Source organism: Manacus vitellinus, unplaced genomic scaffold (assembly GCF_001715985.3).
Source record: "Manacus vitellinus isolate BGI_N305 unplaced genomic scaffold, ASM171598v3 scaffold_41_pilon, whole genome shotgun sequence".
NCBI classification, from domain to species: domain Eukaryota; kingdom Metazoa; phylum Chordata; class Aves; order Passeriformes; family Pipridae; genus Manacus; species Manacus vitellinus.
In genome coordinates, this window is record NW_021940545.1 from 5,886,923 (window position 1) to 5,908,857 (window position 21,935).

Genomic DNA, 21,935 nt, shown 5'->3' on the forward strand with positions numbered 1-21,935 from the left:
CAGGAGTGCTGACATTGTGCTGCCCATGCGTGAAGGTGACGACAGTGCATCCCGTCCTTCAGCTTTGAGAGTGGACTTTTATTTTCACCCTTTTCTATGGAGCCTTCAAACCCCACATTTTTCACACCTAGGCTGTTTTGGTAGTTGTTCTCAGCCCCTCCATTGCCATCCTTCCCCAGCATTCCCTACTTTTGGGGGCCTTCTATCTTGTTAAAAAAAGAAAAAAACAAAAAATCTTTTTACCGAGTGAAACATCGAGTCCACCTTTATCCCCATTCTCACTGGTGTAAATACTGATACTAACTGAGGATTTTGACTTTGCATTCTGTCAGAATACTGTGTTCAAATAAAAATTACCAAAAAAAAAAAAAAAAAGAAAAGCTGCTGCCCTTCTTTAGCTGCTCTGCCAGGGCCCAACCCCTGAGTGTCCCAAACAGTGTTTTAAAGTTTGTGTCTTTGCCCCACTGCATTTATTTATTCATTTCCCTCGGATAACAAGCACACAGATGCAGTTCCATGGCCGCTGTGAAACAGGGACAGCTTTTTTTCCCTCCCCAAAAAGGGCACTTCCCTGTTGTGTGGCTATGGAAGGTGTGAGTTTTGGCTTTAAAAGTTCTCCTTAACCCATCCTGAATTGGACGCCTGAACTTGATTAATGAGGGTTCAATCTAATGAATTTATTTAATAAATGAATTCAATTAAGGGTCTTTATCTTTTTTTTCCTAAATTTTAACCAAAACCCGCCAAAATGCCCAAGTTTAATTTTTCTAGTCTGGGGGTTGCAAGGGGTGGGGTGTCTGTTTACTTTTCCTTAAGAATATTTTCAGAAATTCGGAGTTTATTTTCACACAGAAGTTTCCATTTGGCTAAAAAAGACTTTTTTTTTTTTTTTTTTCCCCACTACCCATTTGATATAAAAACCCACCAATTCCTTTCAAGTGGGGGAAACATGAACTGGCCCAAGTCCCTGGTTGGGTTTGAAGGGAGGGCTCTGAGGTTGCTTTTGTGTTCCTGGCTTTGGCAGCTGCTTCCCTGGATGCCCCCAGTGTCTGCTCTGCATCCAGGGCCGGGGGCCTGGAATCCCTTCCCTGGCTTTGCCTCCTTTCCTGCTGCACCAGCTTCAGCTCCAGGAGCTCAGGTATTTTTCCCTCTTCTCCCAGAGGTAAGAGAGGGGCCTGGAGCCTCGTTTGCTGTCGCTGCTGAGCACATGTCCTCGTGTGAAAAGGGGTTTCCTTCCCCTGGAGTCGTGGTTGTGCTCAGTGACAAACAGCTGGCAAATTCTTTGCGAGATCTTTGTGTTTCTTCAGCCGTTTTTCAGTCTCCAGACCTGCCTTTTAATTTCCATTTTAGTTCTTTAACTCCTCTCTCCCTCTGTTAAGGCCGTGGCACCCGACTGGCAAAGTCACCCTGGCTGAGTGTGGCAACTTTAACCCCCAGTCTGGCCTGAATTTAGGGTAAGTAATTAGTAATTTGGGGTAATAAGAGCAGGGCTGGGGGGGTTTAGGGGCGTGGATGGAGATGTTTGTGGTACAAACACCTTCTTTCTCTTGTTCTTTCCAGACATTATAATTAGTTGGTTTGTAATCAAATTGTGAATCTCGTGCATGTGCTTCAGGGCATCATTTTAAGTGCTTTTGTATGGAAATGGAGACCTGGACACCTTTCAGTAAAGGTGTGTCTCACCTGTGCACATCTGCTGCACCAGCACAGCGTGGTTTTGTTCCCCAGAGTTTCTGGGGTAACCAATAAAAAACCCCAGCTTTCTGAGCATCCCAGTGCCAGAGCCATCACCTCGGGGGGGGGTTTAATTGGACCCCACGGACACGGGGCTGGAAACAGCTTCATTAGAGGGATAAAACCCCACCTTTGGGATGGTGAATGACGTGGGCAGAGCTGGTTGTAGCAGGAGAGGGGAGATGTTTGGGTTTGGTGCGTGAGGGAGGGGGAAAGGGGTTTAAGGGATATTCTGGCTCCAAAGGGGGTGGATGGAGCAGGGGATGTGCTGCCTGCGGAGTGAGGGAGCTCAGCATCTTGCTGGCACCCGGGATTCCTCCTCCCGGGAGCCGTGGAAGCAGAGGCAGGCGAATGGAGCTGCGGGGTGGAAATTTATAGTGAGAATTTCTAATTTCACACCCATCAGACCCCACAGTGACCCGTCCTTGGGCGCTGCCAGGTCACCTGGCTGTGCCTGTGCCGTTCTCTCCCAGGCGGGCGGGTGAGGATGTGCCTGGAATGGGAACATCCCGGCGCTGCAGCAGGAGCTCGGCGATGCTCTGGCTCCCTTTGGTGGCCGACAGCTCCTATAACTACCACCCCCAGCGCCCTGGCTTTGGAAACGCGGCCCTGCAGCGTCTCCCGACGAGGTGATTATTAACAATAATAAAGAATTCCTTCACGGAAAGAGGGTGGTCACGGGAGGGGGCTGCGCAGGGAGGTTTGGAGTCCCCATCCCTGGAGGAGTCCAAGGAACGAGTGGACGCGGCGCTGGATGACAAGGTGGGGATGGGTCACAGGTTGGACAGGGCGGGATGGGAGGGCTTTTCCAACCGAAACGATCCCGAAATTCCGTGATCCCATCATTCATCCCGTGATCCCATCGTTCCGTGATCCCGGGGCGGGCCCGCGCGATAGCAAGCGCTCATTTGCATGGTGCCGCCCCTTCGTTTGCATAGCCCCGCCCACCCGCGCCCCTCCCGCGGATGTGGCGTCACCGGGCGCGTCTCCCCGGCAACGGTGCCGCGGGGTTCGAGTCCCGGCCCCGCCGGGCCCTTCGTGTGTCCCCCGTGTCCCCTCGCTGTCCCCTTCCCCTGTCCCCCTGTCTGTCCCGCTGTCTGTCCCCCCGGCCATGCTCCGCGACGAGGACACCGAGGCGGATTTCCAGCGCTTCCTGCGCCGCGTGGACGACGTCAGTGAGTGCCCAGCGGGGGCCGCGCGTCCCCGGCCCCTCCGGGTGGGGAAGGGAACAACAGCGGGGAGGGGTCTGGGGGGAAAGGGAGGCGGAAAAGGAGTGGAAAAGGGGGGAATTGCTGCTCCACTGCCCCGCTTGGGGTTATCCGCGGTCTCCCTGTGGGCTCGGGTGTGTCCCCGTGCATTCGGGTGTGTCCCCGCGGGCCCAGGTGATGCCTTGGGGATGCTGAGAGCTGCTTTCTTTTGTGTATATATACACATATGTGTTTATTTATAAATAAATGTATCTCTTGGTTTGTTTTTCTGACGCGGACACTCCGGGGGGCTCCGGAAAGTGACGGGAAATTGAGTTTGTGGATGTTTGTGTTTATAAACTGGCCCGGGCCAGGCTGGACGGGGCTGGGAGCAGCCCTGCTCCATGGGGGGAGTCCCTGCCCGGGGCAGGGGTGGAATTAAATGAGCTTTGGGGTCCTTTCCAACCCAAACCACTCTGTAATTCTGTAATAAAGGCCGTGCTGGTCACTTCAGAGGCAGGTGCCAGCTGAGCTCGTGGTCCCTCCAGGATCACTTGGGTATCCTGTGTGTATATAAATCCTTTATTTTCCCATCTTCTTTTCAGGCAATTTGCTGCAAGGCCTGAAGTCCACGGACTCGGCTGTCAAGGAGAAAGCCCTTGCTGAGGCAGAGAGAAGGCTCCAGGAGGAAGGAGCCAGCAAAGAGGAGGAAACCAAGCCCACGGTGAACAGGACAGTCATCAACACCCGAGCCTCTGTGAGGGCTTTGCCTCTGAGATCAAAGCTGGGTTAACTCTTTTAAATAGCACTAATTCACAGCCCTGGCTCAGGGGAAAGAATTTTAAACAGTATTTACAACCATGGGCTGAACGTGGCTTTATTTTTTCCAGTAGTTATTTTACTGGGAGGTGCTTGATGTGATGTTTTCTGTGCCTTGGGGCTGCTGAGAACACAGAGGGTTTCTCTTGGATTTATCCAAGCTGGATGCAGGCACTGAGGTGCCAAAATGTAAAGCTTTTACCTGCACTGAGGTGTCACAATTTACAGCTTTTACCTGCACTGAGGTGCCAAAATTTACAGCTTTTACCTGCACTTCAGGAACTTGAGCAAGACTAGTTGAGGACACACGAGTCTCTTGGTTAATTAGGTTTTGATTCTGCAGTGGGGTTTGGATTTTGGTGACTTGCCTCATTAAAGACACAAATAGAAGCTTTCCAGTAATGTCAAAAATTGTTAAAAACCCTGTGCTGTGTTTCTCTTTTTTCAGGGCCCAGCAGAGGCAGCAAATGCAGGTAGGATTTTAGCAGAGCTGCTGTTAATACAAAACCTGATTCCTCTCCTGCCACAGTCAAAGCTGGCTTCTTCAGTGAAAAATCAGAGTTTTTAAGTAAAAAAATTTAATTTTAATTTTAAAATTGTTAATAATAAAATTACCAAAATACATCGAATTTAATAGAATCAATAGATAACGTTAATAAAATAAAATTTATAATAAAATTTTAATCAAGATCCAGTCAGATCTAGGAAGGCACTCAAGGGTTTTAGCAGCATGGCTGTGTTTTCCATAGGTAGGAGCCTTGCTGGTGGAGTTACTGTGTTCTGGCCTCTCATCTACAAACTTTGCATTCTGAATTTAAAAGCAAACATGTTTATCTCCAGAGATGAGCTGCAGCAAGGCGGGTGTGCCAGTCCTGGCAGTGGTGGCATCATCATTATCTCTGATAGCTTGTCATTCACATTCCACTTTAACTGTTGAAATGTCCCCACAGCATCTTTTTTATTAAGAAATGACTCAGAAATACCCCAGAAATTATATTTTTTTTTCTCATCTGTAGATTGATTTTAATGAGTTTTCTCTTTTCATTTTGTTTTTCCCTTGACTGAAATGCCACCAACTCCCCTGGCTCCAAGATGCTTTCCTGGCAATGCTGGAGAAGGATGCAAAGGAACGGGCTAAACAGAGGAAGAGAAAGGAGCAGCTGGCAAATGGTAATTGCTCAGAGGGTTTTTGGGTAATGGTAATTGCTCAGAGGGTTTTTGGGTAATGGTAATTGCTCAGAGGGGTTTTGGGTAATGGTAATTGCTCAGAGGGTTTTTGGGTAATGGTAATTGCTCAGAGGGTTTTTGGGTAATGACCTGGCAGGAGCTGGGGGAGTTGTTGCTCTGTCTGAGCCCCAAAATCCCGTGCCCAGCACAATGAGCTGTTTGTAGCAGGGCTGGGGGCTCACAGAGCTGTTCCTCTCCACGTTATCCCCTTTACTGGAAGGGTTTGGGATGGAGGGAGCGAGTCTGGGTGTCCCTGTGTCCTCAGCCAGGCCTGGGCAGCTCCCAGCTGGGTCCTGAGGGTGTGTCCTTGTGCAGCTCTGAAGGAGAAGGGCAATGAGCACTTCAGGAGAGGAGACTTTGCCGGGGCCATCCAGAGCTACTCGGAGGGGCTGCAGAAGCTCCGGGACAAGCAGGAGCTGTACACCAACAGGGCACAGGTCAGTGGGCACAGCTGTACACCAACAGGGCACAGGTCAGTGGGCACAGCTGTACACCAGCAGGGCACAGGTCAGTGGGCACAGCTGGAACAGGGCACAGGTCAGTGGGCACAGCTGTACACCAACAGGGCACAGGTCAGTGGGCACAGGTCAGTGGGCACAGCTGTACACCAACAGGGCACAGGTCAGGGGGCACAGGTCAGTGGGCACAGCTGTACACCAGCAGGGCACAGGTCAGGGGGCACAGGTCAGTGGGCACAGTTGTACACCAACAGGGCACAGGTCAGTGGGCACAGCTGGAACAGGGCACAGGTCAGTGGGCACAGCTGGAACAGGGCACAGGTCAGGGGGCACAGCTGTACACCAACAGGGCACAGGTCAGTGGGCACAGGTCAGTGGGCACAGGTCAGTGGGCACAGCTGTTCACAAACAGGGCACAGGTCAGTGGGCACAGCTGGAACAGGGCACAGGTCAGTGGGCAGAGCTGCTCTGCCTGGTTTGGGTGTTGCTGTGCCAGGGCAGAGCCCAGGAAGATCCTTCTGCAACCCAAATGTGCTTATTCCTTCCTCAGGGTCTTCCTCAGGTCTCCTCTCCCTTGGATGTGGCTCCTCCAGAATAACTGGGAAAAAACCATTCTAATTCATAGTTTTATTTAAAATACACTGATTTCTTTCGTTAATCACTTATGTGGCTGTAGAATGTAACATTTGCTTTGCATTCTCTGTTTCCCTTTTAAAATCCATATGTGTGTGTGTTGAATTTTATTAAGTTTGTTCTAAATTACAAACCCCAAGGAGATGGAGGACAAGTTAAGAACCAGCTGGTAATTATCCTGCAAAATCAATGGCCAGGCAAATCAGCAGCCTGGTTTTATTCTTTTTAATTAGCTGGTGTTTGTACAACAGTCAGCAGAAGTTGTTTGAAGGACTCTAATTCTCCTGCCTGGACTTTTTTGGGGTTTATCTCAGGCCTACCTGAAGATCCAGGAGTATGAAAAAGCCATTGCTGACTGTGAATGGGCATTAAAGGTAATTTTGGGATTGGGTTTGTGTGGAACTGAGGGCATAGAGACAACTGGCTGATGGAAAGGAGGGAATGTGCCCAGATTGCTGCATCCTGAGTTAATCTAAACAGCATAAACCAGTTAATATTTCAGTGCTCCCTGTGTGCAGAAGCTTTTCTGGCTCTTAAGAGCATTTAATTAAAAAGTTTGGGGTGATAAATGAGCTCTTAACTGCACATATTGGCACAGAATATTCTGCCCAGCCTTTTAAAAATGGACTCTTGAAGCTCCCAAGAGGAAAAGGTGAAGATATAAAGCTGGATCCAAATTCAGTTGTGTTCCATCAGTGATGCCCATGACTAGAACACAATTAGCAGGTTATTAATCATTTAAATAAATCCATATTTTTGACACACAACTGAACTGGAAAAGGTCCTGCTTTCCACCTTAAACCAAAGCCTGTGCTCCTTGCACAGGGAAGGGAAGTTGGTCCCTGGAGGTGATAATTCAGCACAGAAACTTTTAACAACTGTAGTAGGTGATGTGAATTCCCTCCTCTTTGTCCACAGTTCTTTTGGGCAGATAAAACTATTAATCAGAAGGCTGGAAAAAATATGAGAAGGCTAAAATTTTCTAAACACATAATTAATAGTTTCTTTTTTAACACAGTGCAATGAGAAATGTATTAAAGCCCATTTTCTGATGGGGAAGGCTCACCTGGCACTGAAACACTACCCTGAGGTAAATGGACTGAGTCCTGTGGCCATGGGACCGTGTTTGTTCTGGCTTTGGTGGGATGTTGTGGGTGAGAGGGAGAAGGTTTAATGCTGTGCCTCCTTTTGTGTTTTCTCACTGCAGTGCTGGTTTTCTGTTCCCACTTGCAGCTTCCTGGGTTTTACTGGAAACCCTTTTAATTTGAAAGAGCTGCTGGCTGTAGGGACTGGGAATAACAGACAACTTTGGGTTAGGAAAGTTTTTACTGGTGTGTCTTCATTAATTTTATTTTTCACACTTATTAAGTACTGTGGCCCAAAAACTTTTGAGCTTAAGCAAGAGGACTCTGACTAAGTTGTCATTTTACCATCTTCCTGTTTTTATCTTAAATTGAGGGCCTATTTCTCCTCTCTGTTAAGTCCAGGCAGTGTTATGAGAAGATGCTGCAGGTTGATCCCCAGAAGGAAAGCCTGTTCAAAGGTGAGACACACTTTTACACTGTCCCCCCTGGGTTCTGATGAACTGCTCTGCCTTTCAGCCCTGTGCTGGCTCTGGGCAGGCAGCTCTGGCTCTGGTTGTGTCTCTGAGCTGTGGGTCACTCCCCAGAGCTCAGGGTCACCTGTGCAGGTGTGAGCAGGAGGCAGAGCCAGGGGCTGAACTTCATTTTCACCTGGGACTTCACCAGAACAAACCATCACCTGCCATGCTTTGGTTCCTTTTGACCTCCCCAGCTTGTGTGGCCGAGGTGGACTCGGAGGAGAAGAGGGTGAAGGATGAAGAGAGAGCCAAGAAGGAGGTTCAGGCTGGAAATGTTGCTGCCCTGTCCATAAAAGAGCTGCTGCAGAGACTCAGCACCCCTGGCCAGGGTATCCTGTTCTACACAGGAGGGATCAGGCTTTTGGCAGCAGTTGTGAAGGACTGTAAGTGTTTGGTGCAAAGGTTGTTGCTCCTGGGAGTTGTGATCCAGGCAGACGAGTACAGGGGAGCAGTTTTTACAGGAACAGGGCAACTATTCCTGTATTTAAAACATAAAATTGGCCACGTTTGGTATTCCAGGATGGCCAGTAGGTATTTACATCATTTTTTTTAGAAGTAGGTGTTGTAGCTGAGCTGTTTAGACTTGTGAGGTATTTGGGTCCCTGAAGAGCCGTTTCACTTGTTTAGAAACATTTGTAATTCCCTGTTAACACAAATTGATTTGCCAGGCCAGTTTCGTGTTCCAGCCTTCCTGAAGAGTCTTTAGCCTGAAGTCAGTTGTTCTCCACAGCTCCAGGCATGAATTAAGAGTGGTCTTTACCTTCGAAGCTGCTCCTAATTCATTCCCTCTGTTTCCATGATGTTCTTCCCCCAGAGCTGTCGATGCAGTGACCTTTTCTTTTAGCACTGTGTCACAGGAGAGCAGGAGTCTCCACCAGGCAGGTGGGGCACAGAGCTGATCTGTTTATCTCTGCATTTTTTTCAGGCACTGAGCAAACGTTGTTTAGAACAAACAATGGCTTCAGTATCCTCGGAGACAACGGGGCTGTTGGAGGGTGAGAGCTCTGCAGAGGGGAGCAGAGGGGGGTTCCAGCAGGAGGAAATGAAAATACTGCTCTCAAGAAACACAATCACCTCCTGAAATGCAGATGAAATGGTCAAAAGAGAATGTAATAACAGATTGTAACGTCTGAAAGGGGTGACTTGTGTCTGAGTCCCACACAAACAGTGCTCTCTTGGATGCAGTGGGCAGAAATAATTAATTTCTGCTTCTGTCTCCTCTTCCTGGACAGTTATCCTATCTCTCATGGTGAGAGCAGGGTTGTAAAGAAGACTTAATATAAAAGGACATCTGAAAGCACTCAGTTACTTTAAATATCCCTGGCTGGACTCCCTGGTGCTGTGAATTTGCCATCAGTAAATATTTGGGCTTATGCAACCTGTGAAGGTCTCTGTGATCAAGAGGAGCATCTCTGGGGACCTGCAGCCTTCTTTGGGGTTCAGCAGTGTTTTGGGTGTTGGCTGTAAACAGCCCTGAAGCACTTCCAGATTTGCTCAGAGTTTTTATGCCCTGGATATTCACAGTTGTTCAGTGCAGAGCTGAATTTATCCCCCTCTCTGTGCTCTGTGCTGCTCAGGCTGTGCCCAGGGTAAGAGTTTGTACATCCTAAACCTGTTCCCAGGGAATGTCCTCTGCAAAACTCATCTGATAGTCCTAAAAGTGCTGAACCAGGGGTGGGCTTAGAGCTGATGAGATCAAGTGTTCCTGTGGCACATCCTCATCCCTGGGGGCTTTGCTGATTATTTTTTTTTCCCCCCCAAAGAACCAATGGCTTGGTCTGTCCTCTGCTCTTTTTCCAAGCTGACATTTCTCCTTTAGGTGCCTCTGTGCAGAGAGGAGAAGCCCAGCTGAAGTGGAGCTGTGTGTGTCCCTCCTGGTGCTGTGGCAGGCTGTGTGTGCTGGGAATGGTAAAGCCCTGGGATCCACGGGAATCACAGTCCACGTGCAGTTCATGTGGCATTGCTGGGGCTGGGGCTTGGCAGGGGCAGCATTTGGGACCAGACCTGATTTCCAGCCAGTTTTACAGGTCAGAGGCAGGAGCTGGATGTGCCCAGGCACAACTGTGGCAGCCCCTGTGCATCCTGAGAGGAGATTTCCAGCCCGTTCCTTGGAGCATTTCACATCTGCCCGAGGGCTGGGAAGTGAATTCCCCCTGATTGTTGCTGCTCTTAAGATAATACCACTTGTATCACTTTGTCATTTTTAAGCAGTTACACCTGCAAAAAGCAGAGTTTTCTGGAAGAGCCATTAGAGGAGAATTCCTTTAGCACTGACAGTGAGCAGTCCTGGGGCAGGTGGCCCTTGCTGTGTTTTTAGGGAGCACACACGTGGGTGAGAAATGGCCTGGGGTGGGTGGTGAATTGGTGCAGAGTTCCACCAGGGGAAATACAGAATGCTTGCTATCTGTGTTCACCTGATGCCAAATAAAATATTAATGCTGCAAAAAAACCCCCAGAGCAATGAGGATGCCACTGTGGGACACTGTTCCCAGATATCCTCTTTTGTATTTTCCAGAAGAAAATCAGCGTCTCCTGCTGACTCAGCCTGCTGTGAGTGCCCAGCTGCCAGAGCTGCTTTCCTCTGGGACTCCAGAGATCCAAAGGGAGACACTGGCACTGATTTCTCTTTACTCAGAGAGTGAGAGAGGGAGGAAGCTGCTGGTCAGGCACCAGGACCTGAGCAGGTAACAAACACCAGAGTGGCTCAGGAGAATGTCCTTAGTGCCTGGGTGACACTGTCACTGCCCCAGCACCCAGGGGAGAGGCTTTCTCAGAGGACACACTGTAAAGGTAAAACTTTGGTAAATTTTGTGTCTAAAAATGTCTGTGGAAATAAGTGGGAAGGGCTCCTTCCTGAGGGTGTGGTTTGCAGGCACAGGTACCTTCTGCAAACAGGGCAGTGTTTGCCCCCAGCTCCCACTCTTGCCTCTGGTGGCTCCTGTTTCCAGCTGAGGGTCTCTCCTCGTTTAATAAGTGGTCTTTGTGGTTATTTAATGCTGCCATGGCTCACAGAGTGCAGAAAGAACCACCATTCTGTTCCCTTTATCCTGTTATCCTGCTATTTCCTTCCAGAGTTAACCAGAGGAGGAATTTCAATTTACTGCTTTTGCACTGCATGGTTTGAGGTAATAATGGATGAACACAAAGGATTCTGTAACAATTGCACACACTCCACTGTGTTCTGTACAGCATTGATCCAGAGGCACTTTTCCTTGGGAGGAAAGGTTAAAGAAATGAGACACATCTGAGAGGATGCTTAAAAAAGGCAGATGTAACTGTGGCCTGAAATACCAGGAGCCTGAGAAAAGAGAATCTTGATCTGTAGTGATAAAATCTTTAATAATTAAACCAAAGCTGACACCAATTTTTTGTGGGATTTTCTTTTTGTTTTTTTTGTTTAATAACAGATGGCTGCAGATTCTGCTGGCATTTGTCAAGAGCAGCGATGGCAGGGCTGGCAGGGCCATGGACATACTGACTGACTTAATTGCAGAGGAAAGGTAATTTAGATCTCTCCTTCTGTTTCGTGAAGTTGCACTTTATAAAGTGAAGCTGCCAGTGCCAGGGGCTGTGGGGTTCCACTGCTGGCTGATGTGTGTTGTCTTTATGTTGCTCTTGTGTTACCTCTGTCTGTGATTGTTGTCTTTGAGTGTTTCTTTCTCCCCCCCAGGTTCAAAGCCCAGTGTCAGGCCCAGCTTTCCACGGGTGCTTTGCCTTTATTCACCCAGTTGCTGGTATGAAAGAGCTGTTTCTGTGTTTCTGGTTTACCTGTGTCTAACTAACATGTCTGTGTTGCTCCTGGGGTAGAACTGCAGCAGAGCCACAGGCCTGTGTCTCTGTAGGTGTAAAAAATGCAGGTTTGTGATACACTTTCCTCAGGAAAATGTTCTTATTCTCTAGTCCTTTGTCCTGCACATCCCTAGTTTAATATTCAGTAAAAACTCTGGACTTGGTTGCACATTCCCACTGGGAATCTGTCAAGCCAGGATTCCACCTTCAGCTTTGTGTTATGCTCTTCTTAATGTGACTTTAATCCACTGTCACCAGCTGGGGATGTCTTGGATAGGGACTTTTTCTATGTCTTGGATAGTGATTTTTTTCTGTTTCCTTCTGAGAGATCAAGGTGAAGAGAGGACTTCAGGTCCCAAAGATGTTTGGTGGTTCAGATCCCTTTCCTGGGTATCGTTTATTTAAACAGCAAACTTAAAATATATTGGTACAGAAAGCTGTCCTCAGGGAGAGGGAAGGTGTGGGGGAAGGCTGGTTCTGTTGCAGAATGGCAGATACAGCTGGGAAGGAAAATATTTCCACTTCTCCAAATGAGCACCAAGACAATAATTACATGACTCTTCCATTGGCTGTTGCTCTTTCCTTTTGAACGTTCCTGGCTGGAATTGCAGCTGTTCTGTTCTGGGAAACGTTCTCAGGGTGAGGTTTGGGGACACAGAATCCTGTCATCACTTTTTCCCCAGGACTCCTGAAGCATCAGCAGGGGATTGGCTGTGAGAACGAGGGGGATTTGGAACCTTGGGACCGCTGGGATTTGGGAGATTCTTTAGGAATGACATTTCCTGCTGCCAGAGGGACGGGAGCACAGATCTGCAGTTTGCTTGTGTTTGTGCTGAGTTGTCCCTCCCACCCTTGTGTTTGCAGGCCTGTGCCAGGGGGGTGGACCTGGCAGCCCTGTCCTGTGCCATCAGCATCATGGGCAGCCTGTGTGCAGAGCCAGGGATCCGCTCCTGCATGGCCCAGAGCAGGGAGTGCTGGCAGGGCTGCCTGCAGCTGCTGGTAAAGGGGCTGGGAGGGGCTTTGCAGCCCTGCCTGCTGGGGAAATGTCTGTTTGTTTGCCTCTCCCAAAGCTCTGAGCCCCTGGCTGAGATCCCCCAGGTCTGGGGGTCTCGGGGCACTCGTGGCTCGCAGGGGTTGGGGATGGGTGGGTGGGTGGAGGGGGGTGAGTGACCCCTTAAGAGCAGCCCCTTTCAGTATGAACTCAGCCCTCAGAAACTAAAGAGTGCAGAGGGTGGGAAAGGGTCTTGTTAAGTGCCCAACCATGGGAGGTTTGGGGTGTACAGCTCTAGGGTGAAACAACCCCCTGAACAAATTTGTGTCCAAAAGACATCACTGGCTCTGCTTCTCCCAGGGCTTTGTCTCCTCTCTGAGTTGTGGAGCATCAGGGGACACTGATGCTTCCCCAGCACACTGAGGAAGCACATTGTGAGTGTCTGACCTGACTGCTCTCCTCCTTCCCTTGGCACACAGGAGGAAAGCCCTGAGGGCAGCACACCCAGCTACCAGGAGTGTGTGTTTGCAGTGCTGGGCCTGATGATGAACTTGCTGCTTGAATCCAATGGGATCATCCAGGTATACAAGATCTGTGAGTTTAAAAAAAATTATGGTGTTTAAGGTTATTTTTAAGGGTTGTTGACAATTTAAGTAGGCTAAAAAGTGGAAAAAATTGACAACATTTTCTCCACCACCACTTTTTACATAAACACACAGTTAAGAGAAAAAAAAAACAGTGTAAAGCACACATAGGATCTTCCCATAGAGGTATAAATGTTTTGTTTGGAGTCACTCTCCAGCTGTGTGATGCTCTGAGGCACTGGGCACATTCCAAAACCATTCAAAACTCGGGGTTCCACCAAGAAGGAAGAATTTCATACGTTCAGTCACGTACTGAGGGGTGTTCCCTGATCTCCACTGGATCCTTTGTTGTGAGGAACTTTGTCTGTGACCCCATTTCTGCTCTAACCCTTTCCAACAAGTGAGTTTTCCCCCCTGTTGTTGCAGGACTTTGCTGTGGCCATCACTGGCAGGTGCCTGGCTCTGCTCAGCCACCAGGATGGGAGGATTGTCACAGTAAGTCAGCAGCAAAACGTGGTCTTGGCTGCCCTGACACATTAGAGCAAATTTCTACCCTGTACAGGTCTGTACACGAGGCTTTGAGGCCTAAAACATTCCTGATAATGGTGTTATTTAATGAATAAACATGCAGGGAGTTGTACTGGGCTCAGTTTGGTCTCACCTCTCCCCTGCACTGAGTTTAGAAGCTCTGCTGTGTTCAGTTTTCACTAAACAATAAAAAAGCCTCATCCTCAAGAAGTTTCTCATTAGATTCTCCAAGTCTGTGATTCCCTGAATTTCTGTAAACTTCTCCTTTTAGTGCTTTGATTACTTTCGGTTTTTTTCCTGCCGAACGAAATAATTTGAAGTTTCCTGGGCAAACAAACATTTCCTTTTGCTCCCCTCTCCTTTTTCCCTGACTCAGAGAGCCATTGGGGTGCTGAGCCGTGTCCTGCCAGCGTCCTCCTCAGCGGTGGAGGAAGCAGTGAAAGCAGGAGTGGTGAAGAAAATGGTCAAATTCTTGAAAGTGAGTCAAACTCTCTTTATTTCTGCTCCTATTTTCCCTTCAGCAAACCACAGCTGCCCTTGGCTTTGGCCTCCTTTCCCTGGGAGAGGGAGGATGTGTCTGCCTCCGTGGTGTCCACTGGGACAGTTTGGGTTTAGTTTTAAGCCAGGGAGGCAGTCTGGGGACTGCACAGTTTTCTCTGTGTCTGGCAGGATGTGTCTGAGGTGCATTTTGCACACTTGCTGTGATGCAGACCAGGTTAGCCTAGAAGAAGACACTCAGCTTGGGTCTTGTCTCAGATCTGATGGTTTGAAAAGAATTGGCCTCCAGACGTTCAGGGCATTTTGAAATGGGTTTTGTGTAATTCTCATCCTCTCTGGAGGTTTTGATTGGATATTTGGGCTTAGGCATAAGGAATACCTGAGTGTCTCCACTCTGTAACTCTGGGCAAGGTGGGTGTGCACTGGTTGTCAATGTGCTTTAATCCACCAGGCTGGAGGGCAGCTCACAGCCACTTATGGCATAAAGACCCTCTGCATCTGCACCAGGAGCAGCAGGCAGGCTCAGGAAGAGCTGGTGAAGGCAGATAAAAGTAAGTGCCAACTCCACTGATTGGAGACTGAGAGCAGAGCTGGGATCTCCCCCAGTTCCTGCCTTTCCCTCCACAGTGGAACTGAACTCTGGGTTTTACTCTGGCAAGACTTGAGCCACGTTCTCTGGGTGATGTGCTGTTTTCCCTCCTGAGGGGGTGTTTGATGGGCCTGGTTGTGTGTGTGGATTGAAATGGGCACAGCAGGTGATGGGCCTGAGTTAGGAAACTGCACCTTCCTCTGGTGAGATGGCTCAGCAGGCTTTGTCAGGGGATGTATTTTGGAAAAAGTGCTGGTAAACTGGAACTGAATTGGGGTGTATTTCATCAAGTTAGTGGCTAAAATAAGAAACTTGTGATTTCCAGAAGCTGAGGCTGTTTTATGGTGCCTTTCATGTGTTTATTTGGCCTGCTATTAAAACAAGATGGATACAGAGACAGTGATGATACCAGGCCAGGTGTCAGGGTATTTTGGAGTATATTTGCTCTAGTCTTGTGGTATAACACTGCTTAGATTGCTTTAAAATCCAGCTTCAATTAATGCTAATGTAACTACAACAGAGAATACTTAAATGTGCTCTAAATGGTTGAACCTGTCAAGAAACTGTCAGTGTGTGTAGTTCAACTTGAACCCCAAGGGTTTCCACTCATTAAAAGCCTCTCAGAGCATCATCTTCCCTTTGTGCAACCCAGATGAGTTTCACTGTCATCTGCAGATGAAGCTTTCATTTCCTCAAATAGCACCAACACTTATTCTTCCCTCCAAAGCTCTGGGTATTAATCCTCTGAGAAGTCACTTATTTCTTATTTTTTTTTGTCAGCTGTTTGCCAACCCAGACACTGGAATCGAGCTTTAGTCCCATGACACTGAATTGCATTTCTGGGCCACTTAATTGAGCCCCTGCCCCAGCCCCTGCTGCTGTGGGGAGCAGCACTGCCTTTGCAGGAGATATTATTGCAGCAGCAAGGGTAGAGTGTGAGCAGGAAGAGGGACTGTGGAGAAAAACAAACAAACAAACAAACCAAAGTTATGTAAATCCCCAAGGAAACTTCCTGGCTGTGTTTTATGTAGACAGTGGTCTCTCTAAACGTTTCCAGACTCTGTGGCCTGAGATGCTGCTGCTTGCAGAGGTCAGCAAGAGCTGCACATCTCTGCCAAGGGCACAGAAAATACTCTGCTGGTTCCAGAGGTGGATGAGCTGAGCTGAGCTGCCCTGGGGTGGTGAAGGATCTACAGGAAGCTTTTCATGGTCCTTTTCTCAGCTGTCCTTCCCACCACAGCATTTCTGCCTTCAGGCAGTGGACTGGGCTCTCTGAGCCCTCTGTGCCTGCTCTGCCAGGGGGACAGGCCAGTGGGAGCTGCAGAGGTGGCACCTCCAGCTCCTCTCCTTAGTGAGGACACAGCTGGGCGGGTGAAGCTGGTCCCTCCTGGATCCTGAGCCCTGCCAGGGAATTCCCTTGCTGCCCCCGGGTTTCCCTGAAGGCTCAGCCCCGGGAGTTGAGGTGGAGGCAGGAGGGAAGGTCAGTGCCCCCGGGAGTTCAGGTGGAGGCAGGAGGGAAGGTCAGGTGCCCCCGGGAGTTGAGGTGGAGGCAGGAGGGAAGGTCGGTGCTCCCCAGCAGCTCTGAGTGAATTCTGTGCCTCCTCCCGCAGGGTTTGCGGTGCTGCTGCGGCTCCTGCGCTCACAGGAGGAGATGGTGGTGGGAAATGCTGCTTTCTGCCTCAGCCAGTGCCTGGGGGTGCCCGGGGCAGGCACAGCCCTGCTGGGCTCCGACGTGGTGCTGCTGCTGCTGAGCCTGGCCGGGGGTGATGGTGCCAGCCCCGCGGGGCGGGAGAACGCGGCCGTGGCCCTGGGGAAGCTCTGTGCTGCTGAGCCCAGGTACTGCCCCAGCACCCGGGGCTGCTCCAGCTGGGGCTTCTGTAGGTGATGACCCTTGGAAAACCGGCCAGAGTAAGGCAATTGTACCCACAGGGCAAGAGGGTACGGGGCAGGGGGTTATTTTATATAAATACCCTTCCTCCAACTGGAATTCCCGCTTGTCCTCTCCCCAAAATCCTGCTTTAGGGCTCCTGGGGGGTTGGTTCTCTGTCTTCACACGTTTCAAGGAGTTCGTTTACCTGTGCTGGAAGAAGGGATGTTAGAAATCACTGTAGAGGTCAGAGCAATAATGAGAGCAGGATAAAAGTAGAAATGTCAGCAAGGAGTGTCTGCTGCTGCCTGCCAGGAGAGTGCCAGGCTGACAGCTGGGTCTTGGGCTGCATTCCATGCAGGGAAACCGAGTTTAACTTGCTCATGTGCATCCTGAAGCACTGCAGAAAGCAAGGGATAATGCTTAGGTCCCAGAATTTACCTGCCTTGCTTCTGCTGGAGATGCCAAAGCAGCACTGAAGTATCTGCTGTGAGGTTTGTGTAACCCACCAGAGATAGGAAAGGGAAACACCTTATTTTCTTAGTTTTGTTGATGTGAAATGCCATCTATTTTAGTATGATCAGGCATTATTTATTTTCCTTTCTGAGAGGAACAGTAATCTAGGAACTCTGTTTCTTGTGCTGCTCTAAGAGGGATTTATTGAATATGGCATTAAACACCCTTGGGGGTTTGGGCAGGGGTATGGCAGGGCAGTGAAAGCTTCAAACTTTCATTGTAGTCACCACCCATTTCCCAGAAAGCTTCCTGTTGTCTTTCCAGGCACATTCCCCAGCTGAGGAAGCTCAATGGCCTGGCCATCCTGAACTCCTCCATGAAATACGTGCACAGCAGCTGAGCCCTTCAGAGACCTTCCAAACATGTTCTTCATCCCACTTATTGTTGAGTATTCTTTTCTTTAATAAAACTAACTCAAAGCACATCAGCTTCTTAGTCCCTTTTTGAAGCATTTGTGGTCCCACAAGGAAGCCAGTAAAACAATATCAGGAGAAAGAAGTTAATTTATTATTTAGGCTACCACCTAAAATAACAGCTTGCACTAAGCTGTCTTTGCTTTAATAAATGACACAATAAATGGCCATTTTTTGGCCTTGTTTTTAAACACAGGAAACAAAAGAATATATTACATTTATATGAATAAGCACAGGCCAGTCATGTTTGACTTTAAAATGGCTCTTCAGCTTCCCTCCATGACACCTGTGGGTGTCTATTCTGGGGGTAATCTTGTCCCTCCAGAACAGTGGCTGACAAATTATATATCATCTCCTTTTCAAAATAGCAGCTGAATCATCTTCCCACTTGAGGAGAAGGAAATTCTCTTGCACCTGGTTTTTCTTCCCCTCTCAGTGAAAGGCACAGAATTGATAATCTCAATTTAATAATCTCTCTGGCTTTTTTAGGATCCTGCCGTTGAGCTGCACCCTGCCTAGACAAACATGGGACAGATGCTGTGTGTGGGTTCAGTGCAAACAGGCACAAACCCAGGGTTTGTTCCCCAGAGTGGTCAGTGCCCCAGGCAGGGCACAGAGTGCTGGGGGCAGCTCTGGGGTGGAGGCACTGGCTGGAATCGGGGCTCTGTGTGTCAGGGGCTGTACAAATGCCAAAAGTCGGGGTGATTTTCTCTCCCAGACAACTCAGAGAGTGGGAAAAAGCCGAGGTGACCTGCCCTTGGTTCCCAGCTGGAGGTGAGTGGCAGGGCTGGGACTGTGCTGTCTGTCCTCCCCCAGGCTCCACTCGAGCAGCTTGCTGAGGGATGGATCAGGGTTTGTTGGTGCTCCCTGCCAGAGCCATCCCCTCATCCCCTGCCAGAGCCATCCCTCACCCCCAGTGTCCCTCACTGTGCTTTCCCAGCTGTCACTGTGCTGCTTATCTGACTCGTGCTCATGTTTTCTCTGCTCTCAGGGCAGCCAGGGCTGGGTGACTGTTCTCTCCTTCCCCTCAGCCCTTCTCCAGGAGTTTGGCTGGCTGTGTGTGTCTGTGCAGGTGCCTGGCACTGGGAGATACCTGCTGTGTGCTGCTTGTGTCTGCAGGGGAAGGTTTGCAAGGACTCTGAGGCTTTATGGCTAAAGGAAAAAAGGGTTGTGTGTGTGATCAGCCCAGGAAGCCTCTGGTCTCTTCTTTGGCTGTTAGGAAACTTTAAATTCTGTTATGAAAGTTTAAATCCTGTTATGAAAGTTTAAGTTCTTGTTCTTCCCCTGTGGGTCTCGTTCCTCCCTCACCCAAATGTCAGGTCAGGCTGCCCTGAGCCAGCTGGGGTTTGTTGCTGTGCTGTCACCTCCTCGACGTGTGGTGGCTTTTCTCTGTGGCTCCTGAGTGGAGAACACACTTTGCCAATGCTTGTAGGCCTGGGGAAGAAAGGATCCAGCAGCTGGATTCCTCCTCTGGAGCCTCACCCTGCCTGGAGGGTCACAGGGACACAGTGTCCATCTCCTGGGGTCACTGCAGGAGTGGATGGCTTTAGTGGAATGTCTCCATCTGGGATCCAGGCTGATCCCTGAGTGTGTTTGTATCAGCACAAACTGGCAAAACCTTCTGACCCTTATTGGGTAGAATTAGAATTGTAGAGCAGCCTCTCCCGTTTACAGCCACTTTTTCCATCTCTGGATGGCAAACACACACGAACACATTCTCTTCTTTTGTTAAAAATCAATTGATTCCAATTGGTGCAGGTTTTTTTTTTTCTGGAACAGGTTATTGGTTGCTGTCTGGCCTAAGCTCTTATAAAGTAACCCAATACTCTGCCCTTCCAGAGCAACCAGCAAATGCCCAGTTCTGGGAGGCAGCAGTGACTCCTCGGGGAGCTGCTTCCTGACAGGATGTATTTTCTTGGGATGACTCAGGAGCTGCTTCACGAGATGCAGGAAAAACTCCCCATCTTTGTCCTGATTGCAGCTGGACTGTTGGATTTGTCTGGTGAGTGATGTGTTTTGTTCTGATCTCTGCTGCTGCTTCTCTGCCTTGTTTCCTCCCTTATCAGCAAGCACAGAAAGGATGCTCAGTGTTGTGCCAGCAGCCTGAGACAACTCTGGGATGCAGGAGCAGCTTCCCTCTGCCTGTGCAGCTCAGGATTTGGGGGCTTTCTGCTGGGGGGTGTTTGTGGCCCCACTCAGGACATTCCTGTGCTGTTTACCTGAGCTTACAAAATAGGTATTTTCTCTTCAGGGTGGGGAAAGCAGAGCAAAAAGTCCCTTTTCCCAGAGTAGTTCCAAGCAGCACTGAGGATCAAACTGGTGAAACCTTGTTCAGAATCCCCTTTTCCAGGCACCACAGTTCATCATCTTAAGCCTGATAAGAATTCTCCACCTGATTAACGATTTTATTCTCTTTGTGGGTTTTGGTGTGTTTCTTTAAATTACCTTGTCCCCCTGCAGGGTGTGTTTGTGGCTGTTCTCACCACTTTAAGACCTCAGTTCAGTAAGTGCTTGTCTTTACAGACAGATCACTTGTGTTGGGGCTAAACCATGGGAGTGTCAGTTGTTTGTACAAAACCCCCAGTGTAAAGTATTTTATAGATTTAACATACCAATCTCCATCACCTGTTAACCTACCTCCCTTTTTTAGCAATAAATCAGCTTTTTGAGTTCCATCATAGCAGCTTTTCCTGCTCACTGCTGCCTCAAAGCAGTGCTGGTTCTCCAAATGTCCACAGGGACATTGGAATCTCGAGGCACCACACCTGGATGCCAAGCCCAGGGATTTCATCTGCTGAAGCTCTGCTTTGCCTCTGTCAAAAACTCCCCAATTTAAATGCATAACACTCAAATGCATAATCACCTTTTTATAGCTTGTGGATCAGCCTGTTTCCTGGCAGGTGCCTCAGGGGAAGATGCTCAAAGTTCTGGGAGAGGAAAGTACAATAAATGTTTTAATCGATGGTTTGGAAATGATACTTGGGAACGTCAAAGCTTCTGACGTGAAGAGAAAAAAAAACAGCAAAAATGTGTGGACAAAAAGACAACCTTTTAAACCCAGGGTCTGCCTTTTAAACTGGCAAAGTGTCTGCTTTTGATCAGAGAATATAAAGGTGGAGAAGTTGCTGTGTTCTGCCTGCTCTGTGTCAAAGCAAACCAGCTTTGTGCTGCTGGTCACCCAGCGTGGGTCAGGGAGCTCCTCATGGGATTGGGGTGCTGGGAAGGACGAGAGTTAAAGCAGAGCCACTGAGGGAGCTCCCTCAGGGCTGTTTTAGTCTTGCTTTGCTGTCCTTGGGCAGCCTGAGGGTTTCCTCCCCCTGCACCTTCAGGTGTTTAGATCCTTGCACAGGGAAGGTCAAGGGCTCCCCCCTGGCTGGGGAATGCTTTGGGTCCCTCAGAGGGTGCAGAGGGTCAGGTCTGTCCCAGCTCTGTGAGAGGGCAGTGCCAGAGCTGCCCATCCTCCCCGTGGCTCTGGGCAGGCAGCAGCTGCTCCATGGAACTGCTGCAAACTGTGCAAGGTTCTTGGGCAACTGAAAGGGCCAAAGGCTTGTTTTCTGTTCCTCAGGAGCCTCCAGGAGTGAACGTGATGCCAGTGACATGTTGGCCCTGGGCTTCCCTGGATGGGCCCAGCCCAGAGCTGAGAGCAGCCCAGTGCCCAGCGAGGGCTTCCCTGGGACAGAGGACGACTTGGATGGGGTGACCTTCCACTTCCAGAGCCCAGCAGCTGATCCCACCAAGGCAACCACGGCTGACTCCAGCCCTGCTGCCACAGGGAGAGCTGCAAACAGGACAGCTCTGCTGCCTGGGGGCTTGGCTGGGACCCTGGAGGTGTCTGAGCCCCTGCACACACAAACAGCAGCTTCAAAACCCCAGGCTGGACACGCCTGGCCTGGCCAGCTCTCGGGGAGCTTCAGCATCCCTGTCTCCACACAAGGATCCCAGGCTACCACAGCTCTGGAGCAGCCAGGCAGGTCCCTGCAGAGACCAGGAGATATCCCTGGGGCTGGTCCCAGCCCTGCTGCTGGGCTGCCCCAGCCCCCTCCCAGTGTGGGGCCACACCAGGACTCTCCCCAGTTCACAGCTGTCCCCTCCCTTTCTGTTCTTATGGAGATGACAAAGCCTAAAACATCTCCCCTGACTTCAACAGTCCATTTTCATCCTCCAGGAAAAGGAACAGCAGCATCTCCATCTCCAAGCAGAGCTGGGGTTGCTCCTGGAGGTGCAGGGCTGGGCTGGTCCCCCCCAGGGATGCACACAACCCCCCAGGCCCAGCCTGGCAGCACAGCAGCTCTGACTCCTGCACACCTGGAGAGGACCCAGGGTATGGATGCTGGAATTACAGCTTCTGCAGTCCCACCACAGCCAGCTCCAGGGGGCCTGGATGCAGCCTATTCCAGCACAACACATGCCAGGACCACTCAGCTTTCCCCTGCTTTGCCTCTGAAGGAAGAAAACACAGGCAGCAAAGGCAGGAATTCAACAGCAGCTGTAACAAATGGTTC

At 49.6% G+C, this 21,935-nt stretch overlaps 1 protein-coding gene and 1 long non-coding RNA gene across 3 annotated transcripts; both read left to right on the forward strand.

The window, feature by feature from the left end:
• The first annotated feature begins 2,845 nt into the window (after positions 1-2,845).
• Positions 2,846-17,543, forward strand: TTC12 (tetratricopeptide repeat domain 12). Its single transcript, XM_029962072.1, has 21 exons — positions 2,846-2,909; positions 3,509-3,678; positions 4,189-4,213; positions 4,833-4,910; positions 5,283-5,404; positions 6,373-6,432; positions 7,077-7,148; positions 7,541-7,601; positions 7,853-8,041; positions 8,584-8,653; positions 9,478-9,566; positions 10,174-10,342; positions 11,066-11,158; positions 11,329-11,392; positions 12,312-12,446; positions 12,918-13,019; positions 13,449-13,517; positions 13,927-14,028; positions 14,500-14,599; positions 16,248-16,473; positions 17,285-17,543. The coding sequence occupies exons 1-21, from the start codon at positions 2,846-2,848 to the stop codon at positions 17,358-17,360; spliced, it is 2,136 nt and encodes a 711-aa protein (XP_029817932.1). The 3' UTR covers positions 17,361-17,543.
• Positions 17,544-18,106: 563 nt separating this feature from the next.
• Positions 18,107-21,405, forward strand: LOC108640738. 2 transcript variants are annotated; one of them, XR_001921438.2, is made up of 3 exons: positions 18,107-18,207; positions 19,273-19,435; positions 20,999-21,405. It is a non-coding gene; the product is annotated as an uncharacterized LOC108640738 (long non-coding RNA). The 2 variants fall into 2 exon arrangements; XR_001921437.2 differs by lacking the exon at positions 18,107-18,207 and adding an exon at positions 18,365-18,558.
• The last annotated feature ends 530 nt before the right edge of the window (positions 21,406-21,935 follow it).